This window comes from Oncorhynchus tshawytscha, linkage group LG02, assembly GCF_018296145.1.
Source record: "Oncorhynchus tshawytscha isolate Ot180627B linkage group LG02, Otsh_v2.0, whole genome shotgun sequence".
Taxonomy (NCBI): domain Eukaryota; kingdom Metazoa; phylum Chordata; class Actinopteri; order Salmoniformes; family Salmonidae; genus Oncorhynchus; species Oncorhynchus tshawytscha.
The window spans coordinates 9,912,804-9,926,912 of record NC_056430.1 but is presented as its reverse complement, the minus strand read 5'-3'; the positions used below and the strand labels follow the sequence as shown (position 1 = coordinate 9,926,912).

General features: G+C 42.0%; 1 protein-coding gene across 2 annotated transcripts in view; it reads left to right on the top strand.

Annotated features, from left to right (window-relative positions):
* Positions 1-6,043, top strand: part of LOC112240036 (zinc finger E-box-binding homeobox 2) — a 67,900-nt gene extending 61,857 nt beyond the window's left edge. For both annotated transcript variants that reach the window (XM_042330092.1, XM_042330085.1), the window contains exons 5-9: positions 1,010-1,112; positions 1,282-2,624; positions 2,784-3,005; positions 4,355-4,538; positions 5,214-6,043. In XM_042330092.1, the coding sequence (XP_042186026.1) occupies positions 1,010-1,112; positions 1,282-2,624; positions 2,784-3,005; positions 4,355-4,538; positions 5,214-5,842 (2,481 nt within the window). In that variant the 3' untranslated portion in view covers positions 5,843-6,043. The remainder of the gene's footprint in view (positions 1-1,009; positions 1,113-1,281; positions 2,625-2,783; positions 3,006-4,354; positions 4,539-5,213) is intronic.
* Positions 6,044-14,109: the final 8,066 nt, after the last annotated feature.

Below are 14,109 nucleotides of genomic sequence, written 5' to 3'. Positions count from 1 at the left end.
AGCGGGCTGTCATGTGCCTTTTACTGAAGAGTTGCTTCCGTCTGGCCACTCTACCATAAAGGCCTAATTGGTGGAGTGCTGCAGAGATGGTTGTCCTTCTGGAAGATTCTCCCATCTCCATAGAGGAACCCCGGAGCTCTGTCAGAGTGACCATCAGGTTCTTGGTCACCTCCCTGACCAAGGCCCCTTTCCCCCGATTGCTCAGTTTGGCCGGGAGGCCAGGGGGCCTGCCTCCAGACTCTAGGATGAGTCTTGGTGGTTCCAAACATTTAAGAATGATGGAGGCCACTGTGTTCTTGGGGGCCTTCAATACTGCAGAAATGTTTTGGTACCCTTCCCCATATCTGTGCATCGACACAATCCTGTCTTGGAGCTCTACGGACAATTCCTTTGAGCTCATTGCTTGGTTGTTGCTCTGACATGCACTGTCAATTCTGGGACATTATATAGACAGGTGTGTGCCTTTCCAAATCATGTCCAATCAATTGAATTTACCACAGGTGGACTCCAATCAAGTTGTAGAAACATCTCAAGGATGATCAATGAAAACAGCATGCACTGGAGCTTAATTTTGCGTCTCATAGCAACGGGTCTGAATACTTATGTAATCAAGGTATTTCTGTATTGTTTTTTTCTTTAGAAATTTGCACACAAAAAAAAATCTGTTTTTGTTTGTCATTATGGGGTATTGTGATGTCATTATGAGGTATTGTGATGTCATTATGGGGTATTGTGGTGTCATTGTGGGGTATTGTGATGTCATTATGGGGTATTGTGGTGTCATTGTGGGGTGTTGTGTGTAGATTGATGAGGAACATGTTTTATTTAATCAATTTTAGAACAAGGTTGTAACGTAACAAAATGTGGAAAAAGTCAAGGGGTCTGAATACTTTCCAAATGCACTGTAGTTTGACTGTAGAAAAGGCATGATATGCAATCTCAGAGTTGACTCTCAATCTCCTGTTGACCAGAACTGATTTGACTGAATGCGTGTTTGTGATTGGTGCAGCACATTGACCATGGTGCGGAGAGCAGGAAGTTCAAGTGTTTTCAGTGCGGGAAATCCTTCAAGTACAAACACCACCTCAAAGAGCACCTCCGCATCCACAGTGGTAATTTCACCTTTTCTTACATGAAATATTCCATATTAATCTGATTGGTTTTATGTTAAAGCAATAAGACATGAGAACCCATGGTAATTAATACACGACTAAGGGTTGTTCTTAGGCACGACGCGAAGCATCTTCAACTGAGGTTCCGTGTCTGTGCTTCCTCCTTTAGGTGAGAAACCGTATGAATGTTCCAACTGCAAGAAGCGCTTCTCTCACTCTGGCTCCTACAGCTCACACCTCAGCAGTAAGAAGTGCTTGACAGGAGGAGGAGGAGGAGGAGGAGGAGGAGGACGACGACATAGAGGTGGAGGGGAGAGCTATAACAACAGACATAGCCAGGCGACCTACCAGTCCTCTCCTGCATCACCCTCAGCAGGAAGCAGTAGGAACAGCAGTGGAAAGGGCTCTCCCTACCTTCCTCACACCCAGAAGCGTCAGTCACCAATGGGCTTAGGGAGGGAGCTGGACCCCCCTGGCGACCAGAGCAGGGGGGACCTCCAGGGCCGGGATCTAGGCAGGCTGTGGGACCCCCCAGCGGAGTTCTCCCTCCGGGACAACGTGTTCAAGGGCACCAACCTGCTGCCGTACCTCCATACCAGCGCCGGGGGCAAGTTTGAGCAGATGCTGCAGGAGATGTTTGACAGGGAGGAGGGAGATGTAGGCTCACCCAGGGAGGAGGGGAGACTGGGTATTCACAACGGAGGGCGAGACAGGAAGGCGGATGATCCAAAACCGCTGAAACGCAACCGAACCGGCTCGGGTGAAGGGTACAGGGGTGGAGGTGGGGTGACATGCCACTGGTGCTCCCAGCTCTTCCCCAGCCCTGCCGTGTTACTGCAGCATGAGCGCTACCTCTGTAAGGTGAACCGGCAGGCCATGGAGGTGCCTGAAGGTCCTCGCAGCAAAGACCACCTCTCTCCCCTCTACTTCTCCTCCAGAACCCCTCTCCAGCCACCCCCACCAGACAACAACAATAAAACCTCAGCGATGACTAACGGTTTCTCCAAAGATGAGTCTCCTCTCCAGAGACCCTGCTGGCACTCTGTCCCTCAGGAGCTGCTAGTCGCCATGCACTCCCCCCTACAGCCCCGCCCAGACTCACTATCCATGAGATCCTATTGGTCTAGCCAGGAGAGTGGCAGGAGTGGCGGCAGCCCCGGCCAACCAGCACCAACTAGCCCTGCTACAGACATGTCCTCACTGCTACCAATAGGACCATTACCCTCTTCAGAGATCGACTCGCCCCTCTGCCTGGACCTTTCCTCCACCACTCTCACCCCTCATTGGAGTCGAACCATCCCCCAAGGAAGGACCGCCGGGTCCGGTAGCTCCCAGAATGACCAACCCCTGGATCTCTCCCTCCCCAAGCCCCAGGAGGGGAAAGTCCTGGAGGACAGCATGCCCAGTAATGGACACCCTCGTCTGGGAGAAAAGAGAGAGAAGACCTACAGAGAACCAGCAGAGAACCAGCAGCTCCATCGGAGGCTGAGTCTCTGTCCACCTTGGCAACAGGTGTGGGACAGGAGGGGTATTATTTATGTCTGGCTGTGTGCTGTTTGTTTTCTACTGTGTTTCTATACAGTGTATGTATGTGCAATGTGTGATCCATGGTAGGATTTTACTATTTTAGGACAATAAACATCTAATCTAAACTAATCTAAATCTCATCAGCATCAAGGCGTCTACAGTGGCGTCCCGATGTTTGAGGGCTCCGTCTACAGTGCATACCCTCTGTTTAACCCCATGATGCCTGCTGGGCTAGCTGGCTCAGGACATGATGTGGTCCCCTCACTGCCCCTCAGTCCCCGATTTCTCTCCCCTATGGTCTACATGATGGAGTCGGACACAGATGCCGTGCTGAAGAGGATCCGTCAGGAGAGACAAGCCATCATGGTAAGAACAACAGTTCCCCTATATGTTATAAATATGTATGTATGTTTGTATGTATGTATATATATATGTGTATATGTGTATATATGTATATATGTGTATATGTTTATATATATATATGTGTATATATGTATGTATATGTATACTATATATGTATATGTATACTATATATGTATATGTATACTATATATGTATATGTATACTATATATGTATACTATATATATATATATGTGTGTGTGTGTGTGTGTGTGTGTGTGTGTGTGTGTGTGTGTGTGTGTATATGTGTGTGTATATATATTCTCCCTCTTCACATATATATATATATATTCTCCCTCTTCACATATATATATATATTCTTCCTCTTCACATATATATATATATATTCTCCCTCTTCCTCTTCACATATGTATATATATTCTCCCTCTTCCTCTTCACATATGTATATATATTCTCCCTCTTCCTCTTCACATATGTATATATATTCTCCCTCTTCCTCTTCACATATATATATATATTCTCCCTCTTCCTCTTCACATATGTATATATATTCTCCCTCTTCCTCTTCACATATGTATATATATTCTCCCTCTTCCTCTTCACATATGTATATATATTCTCCCTCTTCCTCTTCACATATGTATATATATTCTCCCTCTTCCTCTTCACATATGTATATATATTCTCCCTCTTCCTCTTCACATATGTATATATATTCTCCCTCTTCCTCTTCACATATGTATATATATTCTCCCTCTTCCTCTTCACATATGTATATATATTCTCCCTCTTCCTCTTCACATATGTATATATATTCTCCCTCTTCCTCTTCACATATGTATATATATTCTCCCTCTTCCTCTTCACATATATATATATATTCTCCCTCTTCCTCTTCACATATGTATATATATTCTCCCTCTTCCTCTTCACATATGTATATATATTCTCCCTCTTCCTCTTCACATATGTATATATATTCTCCCTCTTCCTCTTCACATATGTATATATATTCTCCCTCTTCCTCTTCACATATGTATATATATTCTCCCTCTTCCTCTTCACATATATATATATATATTCTCCCTCTTCCTCTTCACATATGTATATATATATTCTCCCTCTTCCTCTTCACATATATATATATATTCTCCCTCTTCCTCTTCACATATGTATATATATGTATGTGTATGTATAGCGTTTATTTCAATTCGATCGCAGAGAAAGACATTTTTCAAATGTATTTCACAGGAATGAACTGTAACTAAAGAGAAACCAACGCTGACATCCCCTGAACAGACCCAGATCAGAACCCCCTAACCATTAGTATTGTGAATGCCTCCCCCCCTCCCAGGGTGAGGTGATGGATTGCGGGGGTCTGGACTACCCCTCTCTGATGGAGGAGGGAGGAGAGGGAGAAGGGGGACCAGGGAGGAAGAGACTGAAGAAGACAGACGACGGCCTGTACGCCTGCGACATCTGTGACAAGACCTTCCAGAAAAGCAGCTCTCTGCTCCGACACAAGTATGAGCACACAGGTATACGCAGTGACATTTTTATTATTATTTTTTTTTATTATATATTTTTTTTACCCCCTTTTCCCCCCAATTTTGTGGTATCCAATTGTTAGTCGTTACTATCTTATCTCATCGCTACAACTCCCATACGGGCTCAGGAGAGACTAAGGTCGAAAGCCTCCGAAACACAGCGCGCATCCAACCCGGAAGCCAGCCGCACCAATGTGTCGGAGGAAACACCGTGCACCTGGCGACCTGGTTAGCGCGCACTTCGCCCGGGACACGCCACAGGAGTCGCTGGTGCGCGATGAGACAAGGATATCCCTACCGGCCAAACCCTCCCTATCCCGGACGACGCTAGGCCAACTGACGCAGTGACATTTATAAAAATTATGAAGCATAAATTATACTAAGAGCTCTATTTACACATTCCACGATAGAAATGTAACGGTGATTAAACGGACCGACGTACGCACCGTTTACCGTGAATGCAGTTCTCCGCAAAACCACGGGAACATTGCCTCACACTGTAAGGCTAAACCTCTGCAATGTGGATTGAATAGAGCCCTTTTTAGTAAGGTTATTGGGAGACAACCAGATAGTATGACCATAGTTTTTAGGGATAATCTGTCTTTTGAAAGCTACAGTACAGATGGATTGAGCATGTTTCTGTTCTGATATAATCCCCCCACACAGGTAAACGTCCCCACGAGTGTCAGATCTGCAGGAAGGCCTTCAAGCATAAGCACCATCTGATGGAGCACAGTCGCCTGCACTCTGGAGAGAAGCCCTATGAGTGTGATAAGTGTGGCAAGAGGTTCTCCCACTCTGGCTCATACTCCCAACACATGAACCATCGATACACCTACTGTAGCAGGAACCAGGAACAGGAAGGGATCGAGGAGCCTCCTCTTACCCCAGGAGGGTCCACCGATCTGGGTCATGTTTCCGGGGGCACCCCCTTCTCCATGGAGTACACCCCAATGTTTCTCAGTGATGCCAGTCTGGACGGGGGGATAGGAGGGAGAGCACATGAAGAGGAGGACGAGACAGACAAAACTAAAGGTGGCCATATGAAGGAGGCTTGTACTTTATCAGGGTCAGGGTCTGGTGAAGGGTTAGGGTTGGAGCTGTGCTCTAGCCCTGTGGGGAATGAGAGAGACAGACCGCATGTCGACAGAGACAATGGAGAAGGAGAGAATTCTGGTCTACAGACTTACAGACTTGAAAACAACAATCACTGGGACAGAGATGCGTTGGAACAAAATGTAGACCAGAACACAGACGCATACGAGTTGAGCCCAGAAGCTCCACTGTCACAATGACAACAGCGGACAAGTATGCCAAAACCAATGCATCTAGCTACAAACATTTTAACATTTTAGTCATTTACTAGACACTCTTATCCAGAGCAACTTACAGTTAGTGTATTAATCTTCAGATCATATCGAGTACATTTTCTCCTAAATAAAGTAGCTATCAGCAAAGTCACTGCTAATGGTGAAAAGAGAAGTGCCTTTTTTTTGGGGGGGGTTTCAGAGGCTGCATGAGAGCCTTGTGAAAATATATATTTTTAAACATGCGCTGTTCAAAATGGAGCAAAACCTACACTGTACAAAGCCATATGAACACAGCCAAACTAAGGACCACTTGAACAGATATAATCAATACAGTAGACAGTATGAGGAATGGTATGATATCCACTCTGATCAGTATGTGAGAAGCCACAGTATTGACCCCTACACATCTGTCACAACAGCTATCAGTTCAAATCAAATCAAATGTATTTATATAGCCCTTCGTACATCAGCTGATATCTCAAAGTGCTGTACAGAACATGGCCAAGATGTTCATAAATGACCAGCATGGTCGAATAATAATAAGGCAGAACAGTTGAAACTGGAGCAGCAGCACGGCTAGGTGGACTGGGGACAGCAAGGAGTCATCCTGTCAGGTAGTCCTGAGGCATGGTCCTAGGGCTCAGGTCCTCCGAGAGAGAGAAAGAGAGAATTAGAGAGAGCACACGTAAATTCACACAGGACACCGAATAGGACAGGAGAAGTACTCCAGATATAACAAACTGACCCTAGCCCCCCGACACATAAACTACTGCAGCATAAATACTGGAGGCTGAGACAGGAGGGGTCAGGAGACACTGTGGCCCCATCCGAGGACACCCCCGGACAGGGCCAAACAGGAAGGATATAACCCCACCCACTTTGACTGCTTCCTGCTTGTGACTGGGTAAGGTTGAAGGAGTTTGTGTGGTTCGGTAGCAAGCAGTGTTGTTCAATTTGTTTCCAGTTGCCTTATCAGTATAAATAATTATTCTTTATTTGCCAGTATAAGTATTCATTTTTTTAAGGTTTTAAGGTTTTATATTTGTTTACATCGTATTCTCCAAAGAACAACAGGTCTCTGTTTGTTAAAACAAATGTATAAGCAATAAATAGTAACTATTATTCAAATTATAATAAAGGATTAAAGATATATTATTTTGTGCCAAAGCCACAAATTTGTTTCAGGATATATCTGTTATGACTGTGGTCAAGCTGTGCATTAATTATGGGCATTAGTATGGAGATAGATTAGTGCCAAAAATGATACAATGACCAAAATTAACGGCAATACATATCCATACAAATACAGATTTACCTTGGGGTTTCCATGGTGACTAACGACTGTCTAATACAGTATCTAATTCGTGGAAGGCCGAGTGTGTGTGAATTTTCACTTTTCACCTTTGTACTCGATTGATATATTAAGGTTAGGTGATTGATTAGTTAAGAAGCCTCACCTGGTTGTTTTGGTCTGAAAATAATAGTAATAATAATAATTGTAAACAAACGGTCCTCTAAAAAATTGAGTTTGTTATCCCTGATCTAAAAGATCAGCAAGACATCAAGATGTGGTCTGTGCCACTAGTCACTAGCCACTAGCCACTAGCCATCCTAAACCTTACAGTATTTCTACACACAAGGGGAAAACGAGAGTATGAAGAGTTAACAAATAAACTTTTTTTTTTTTAAGGACAACATGAAACTTACCCTGCCTCACGATGTTTTACATATTTCATATACCAGCCATGTGGAATTGGTTTGTCTCTATTAGAAAAACGCACAGACATTGTCTCCATGTAATATACTGTGAGTACTGTGCTTGTACAGCAGTAAACTGTCTTCAGAAAGCATTCACACTTTTTACAACCTGAATTAAAAATGTATACAATTTAGATTTTTTTTTTTTTTGGGGTCACTGGCTTACACACAATATCCCATAATGTCAAAGTGGAAATATGTTTTTCAAAATTTCACAAATGAATTTAAAAAAAATGAAAAGTTTAAATGTGTTGAGTCTAAGTATTTACGCCCTTTGCTATGGCAAGCCCAGTTCAGGAATAAAGTATGTGCTTAACAAGTCACATGATACGTTTCATGGACTCACTCTGTGTGAGGCACTAAAGTAATACTGCAAAACAAATACACTGGATTTGCTTATCAGGCAGAACAGGCAGTTAACCCACTGTTCCTAGGCCGTCATTGAAAATAAGAATTTGTTCTTAACTGACTTGCCTAGTAAAATAAAGGTAAAATAAAAAATTAGCAATAAGACAGTGAATGTTCCTGAGTGGTCGAGATACAGTTTCGACTTAAATCCGCTTGTCAATCTAAGGCAAGACCTAAAAATGATTGTCTAGCAATGATCAACAACCAATTTGACAGAGTTTAAAGAATTGTGGAAATAATGTGTGGAAAGCTCTTAGAGACTTAATCTGTAATCTCTGTCAAAGGTGCTTGTACTAAGTATTAGTATTGACCCAATTAGTATTGACCCTCTGAATACTTATATAAATGTGATATTTCTGTGTTCCATTTTCAATAGATTTGCAAAAAAATGTCTAAAAACATGTTTTCACTTTGTCATTATGGGGTATTGTGTGTCGAAGGATGAGACAAAACATATATTTCATCGATTTTGAAACAAGGCTGTAAAACAACAAAATGTGGAATAAATCAAGGGGTATGAATGCTTTCTGAAGGTACTGTATATGGCACCCTAATTAAAGCAATGTGTCACACATTTCAATGCAGTTGTAGCCAATAGTATTAGAATAACTGAAACGGGACGTTCCCGTTGACGTTTCTCAACGGGCTATCAGTAACTTTATTTATATGGGTGTATCACAAGCAAGACGCAGGAGCGATTCTAGAACATGTATCTTCATACCTCCTATATCTGTCAATGTGAAAACTACCTCAGATATGTTCATCCACCGTGAGTCATCTGTGAATCTGCCACAGCTCTGGTGTTGTACGCGACACCGTTACAGAGAGCTGAGGTGTGACCAAACCAAAATCCTCAGTGTCTGGAGCCGTACTAGTGCCAAAGGGAAATTTCATTTAAATTTAAAATATTTTTGAATTTGTATTCCGAAAGTGAATTTTAATTAAACGTATTGTAGAACTATATGCCTGACTGTTTAGGGTTCGATGTAATCCATATCGCGAATAAAACACGATTGAAATGTAACGGCAATGTTCCTGCTTTCGTGTAGACTATACATTCACAGTTGACGCTGCATATGTCGGTTCAATCGGAAATTGCCTTTACATTTCAGGCGCGCTATAGCGATACGGAATGCATCGAGTCCTTGGCCTTCCTCTATCACTATGAACTGAACTCGTCGTGTCAATATTTAGTAACATAGTAACAGTAATCATGCACAACTCAATCAAGGTCAGAATTATTATCTGATTCTGTAGACTTTAACAAAGCCCACCGCTATCTGATGTCACCAGCTTTTAATACTTTTTTAGGGGGACAAAGACATTGTATTTTCTTGGACAAAGTAAGCAAATATTATTTTTGAACTCTTGAGTTGATATCGGCACAACTTGTATCAAGCTGTATATTGTTTAGCAACTCAGTTATGCATTTTTGTATTGAATTACATTTCGTATATTTGTAATAAAAATGTGCGTATTGCTTTGTCCTTTTCATGTATTCTTTCAAACACGTATATAACAATTGCATATGTCCATGACACCTATTCACAAAAATTTAAACTTGAGTTTATGCGAGTTTACTGTCCACGACATGGGACCATGCGCATGATCAGCTTCAGCGACACCAATCACACTGTTCTATGTTAATGACAGGTCTCCTGTGTTCTGGTCAGGGTCACCAGTTTCCTCTTACTGTAAATAGCTCTCCTCACCACTACCAGGCTTCTCAATTCTCTGCTGTAGAGTGACTTCTTGTAGATCATTTGCATAATGATTCAGAGATAGCTAGTTTCTACCCTGAAACATGTGGCTGTGCCATGCAAAACCTATCAGCTTATGTAGCTGAGTCACAACTAGTCACTCCACTGTCTGGAATATCACAGACAACAGTTGGGAGCTTCTTTATTTCACAGTTAAAACACTAAACAGTAAATAGATTTTTAAAAATACCATCATTTTCTATAATGAAATGTAATGTAAAATACATGAAAGTTCAACATTTCAAAGTATCTGGAAGAGTTGGGACACAATGTCTCAATCTATCAATATTTCATGACAAAGACTTTTGATTAGAATAGTGAGTGTTTGAGCTTCTCTCTCTCTCTCACACACACACACTCTCTCTGGCTCTCTCTCTCTCTGTGTCTCTCTCTCTGTGTCTCTCCCTCTCACACACACACTCTCTGTCTCTCTCTGTGTCTCTCTCTCTCACACACACTCTCTCTGTCTCTCTCTCTCTCTGTGTCTCTCTCTCTGTGTCTCTCTCTCACACACACTCTCTGTCTCTCTCTCTCTCTGTGTCTCTCTCTCTCACACACACACTCTCTCTGTCTCTCTCTCTCTCTGTGTCTCTCTCTCTGTGTCTCTCTTACTGTGTCTGTCTGTCTCTCGCTCTGTGTCTCTCTCTCTTACTGTGTCTCTCTCTCAATTAAATTTCAATTTAAGTGGCTTTATTGGCATGGGAAAACATATGTTTACATTGCCAAAGCAAGTGAAATAGATGATAAACAAAAGTGGAACAACAAAAAATGGACAGGAAACAGTACACTTACAAAAGTTCCAAAAGAATAGAGACATTTCAAATGTCATATTATGTGTTGTACTGATGTTCAAATGGTTAAAGTACAAAAGGGAAAATAAACATAAATATAGGTTGTATTTACGATGGTTTGCTGGTTGCCCTGCTGTGATGGCACACTGGTATTTCATCAAATAGATATGGGAGTTTATCAAAATATGATTTGTTTTCGAATTCTTTGTGGATCTGAGGGAAATATGTCTCTCTAATATGGTCATACATTGGGCAGGAGGTTAGGAAGTGCAGCTCAGTTTCCACCTCATTTTGTGGGCAGTGAGCACATAGCCTGTCTTCTCTTGAGAGCCATGTCTGTCTATGGTGGCCTTTCTCAATAGCAAGGCTATGCTCACTGAATCTGTACATAGTCAAAGCTTTCCTTAAGTTTGGGTCAGTCACAGTGGTCAGGTAGTCTGTCACTGTGTGCTCCCTGTTTAGGGCCAAATAACATTCTAGTTTGCTCTGTTTTTTTGTAAATTCTATCCAATCTGTCAAGTAATTATCTTTTGGTTTTCTCATGATTTTGTTGGGTCTAACTGTGTTGCTCCCCCCCCCCTCTCTCTCTCTCATAGCTGGTTTTAATATTACTGATCATCACCACAAGCCAGAGGAAAAAAAGAAAAAACATCACAGGAAATAATGTTGCCAATAGTTTTATTGCATTGGTTTTTATTAACACATAAATCTCAGTAAATTGCACGATTTGGAGTGAGGAAAAAACACAAACGGTTGATAATTACAGTGATATAGAAAATATAAACGCTTTCTGCATATTTAAAATTATTTATTTTTTAAGTGTCTGCCAGTGTGTTTTATGAGATATAACATGTCATCAGTTTTATCCCAAATAGTTTTGTCTCTACACGTGAACAGTGAATATAAACTCTTGTTATAGGAGCATTTTAGGAGTAAATAAAATAGGAATTCAAGGTTTTAAAACAATATGCATAATTGTAACTAACTTTGGGCTGTTTGGGAGTCAGATAGGTATCTGCAGTCTTTTCAGGTTATATATACATAACCTGTTATCCTATTTCAAAGCTGCTGTGTGGTCCTCAATGCAATAACCAGAATTAGAGCCAGCACTCAAATGGAATGGGGCAACTCTGGCAATGCACTGACAAGGATTGGAATACACACAAAGTTGTGTTCCCATTATAAAAAAATATGACTCTACTTCACTCAACTCTGCTGGTGACAGAAAAACATTCCCCTCTTTCCCTTCCTCCCATCCATGAGACATGCAAGAAAACGAATAAATATATCAAATAAAACATCAAAATCCAACACACACTCTTTACTTCTCTTCTTCTTTACTTCTCTTCTTCTTTACTTCTCTTCTTCTTTACTTCTCTTCTTTACTTCTCTTCTTCTTTACTTCTCTTCTTCTTTACTTCTCTTCTTCTTTACTTCTCTTCTTCTTTACTTCTCTTCTTCTTTACTTCTTTACTTCTCTTCTTCTTTACTTCTCTTCTTCTTTACTTCTCTTCTTCTTTACTTCTCTTCTTTACTTCTCTTCTTCTTTACTTCTCTTCTTCTTTACTTCTCTTCTTCTTTACTTCTCTTCTTCTTTACTTCTCTTCTTCTCTTTCTTGCTTTGTTTTGTCTTCTCCTGCCAAACCCACAGTATTACCAAACCCACAGTATTACCAATCCCACAGTATTACCAAACCCACAGTATTACCAAACCCACAGTATTACTCTGAAATCATAGTTTACCAAACTACCAATAACTTCACACTACAAAAAGTTAAGCTACACTAAAAATATAGTAAATATAGACTGCAAATTGCAGGAATATATTTTATTTAACTAGGCAAGTCAGTTAACAACAAATTCTTATTTTCAATGACGGTGTAGGAACATCGGGTTAACAGCCTGTTAAGGGGCAGAACGACAGCCTAGGAACAGTGGGTTAACTGCCTTGTTCAGGGGCAGAACGACAGCCTAGGAACAGTGGGTTAACTGCCTTGTTCAGGGGCAGAACGACAGCCTAGGAACAGTGTGTTAAATGCCTTGTTCAGGGGCTAAGTATCACCTAGTCATTTCCTCATGATAGGACATTTCACAATCAAGTTGTTATGTCACTAGCCGGCTACCACCGGGTACTCTACCCTGAACCTTAGTCACTGTCACTAGCCAGCTACCACCCGGTACTCTACCCTGAACCTTAGTCACTGTTACTAGCCGGCTACCACCCGGTACTCTACCCAGAACCTTAGTCACTGTTACTAGCCGGCTACCACCCGGTACTCTACCCAGAACCTTAGTCACTGTCACTAGTCGGCTACCACCCGGTACTCTACCCTGAACCTTAGTCCCTGTTACTAGCCGACTACCCCCGGGTACTCTACCCTGAACCTTAGTCACTGTTACTAGCCTCCTACTACCCTGTACTCTAACCTGAACCTTAGTCACTGTTACTAGCCGACTACCACCCGGTACTCTACCCTGAACCTTAGAGTCTGCTGCCCAATGTACATAGACATGGAACACTGGTCACTTCAATAATGTTTACATACTGTTTTACCCACTTTATATGTGTATACTGTATTCTAGTCAAGACTCTTCCTATATAACTACTGCTGTACACACCTTTTCTATTCATATTTTGAAACAACAGTAGTAGGCTTGATTTCCAATAACGATGAGACAGCCTACATGGAGGAGGTGAGGGTTCTGGGAGTGAGGTGTCAGGAAAATAACCTCTGACTCAACGTCAACAAAACAAAGGAGATGATCGTGGACTTCAGGAAACAGTAGAGGGAACATCCCCCTATCCACATCGACAGGACAGTAGTGGAGAAGGTGGAAAGTTTTAAGTTCATCGGCGTACACATCACAGACAAACTGAATTGGTCCACCCACACAGACAGTGTGGTGAAGAAGGTGCAACAGGCCCTCTTCAACCTCAGGAGGCTGAAGAAATTTGGCTTGTCACCTAAAACCCTCACAAACTTTTACAGATGCATCCTGTTGGGCTGTATCACCGCCTGGTACGGCAACTGCACCGCACTCAACCACAGGACTCTCTAGAGGGTGGTGCGGTCTGCACAACACATCACCGGGGGCAAACTACCTGCCCTCCAGGACACCTACCCGATGTCACAGGAAGGCCAAAAAGATCATCAAGGATAACAACCACCCGAGCCACTGCCTGTTCACCCCACTATCATCCAGGTGGAGAGGTCAGTACAGGTGCATCAAAGCTGGGTCTGAGAGACTGAAAAACAGCTTCTATCTCAAGGCCATCAGACTGTTAAACAGCCATCACTAGCACAGAGAGGCTGCCGCCAACATACATACTTGAAATCATTGGCCACTTTAATAAATGGATCACTAGTCACTTTAATAATGTTTACATATCTTAAATTACTAATCTTGTATGTATATACTATACATTATTCTATACTATCTTAGTCTATGCTGCTCTGACATTGCTCCTCCATATATTTATATATTCTTAATTCCATTCCTTTACTTAGATTTGTGTGTATTAGGTATTTGTTGT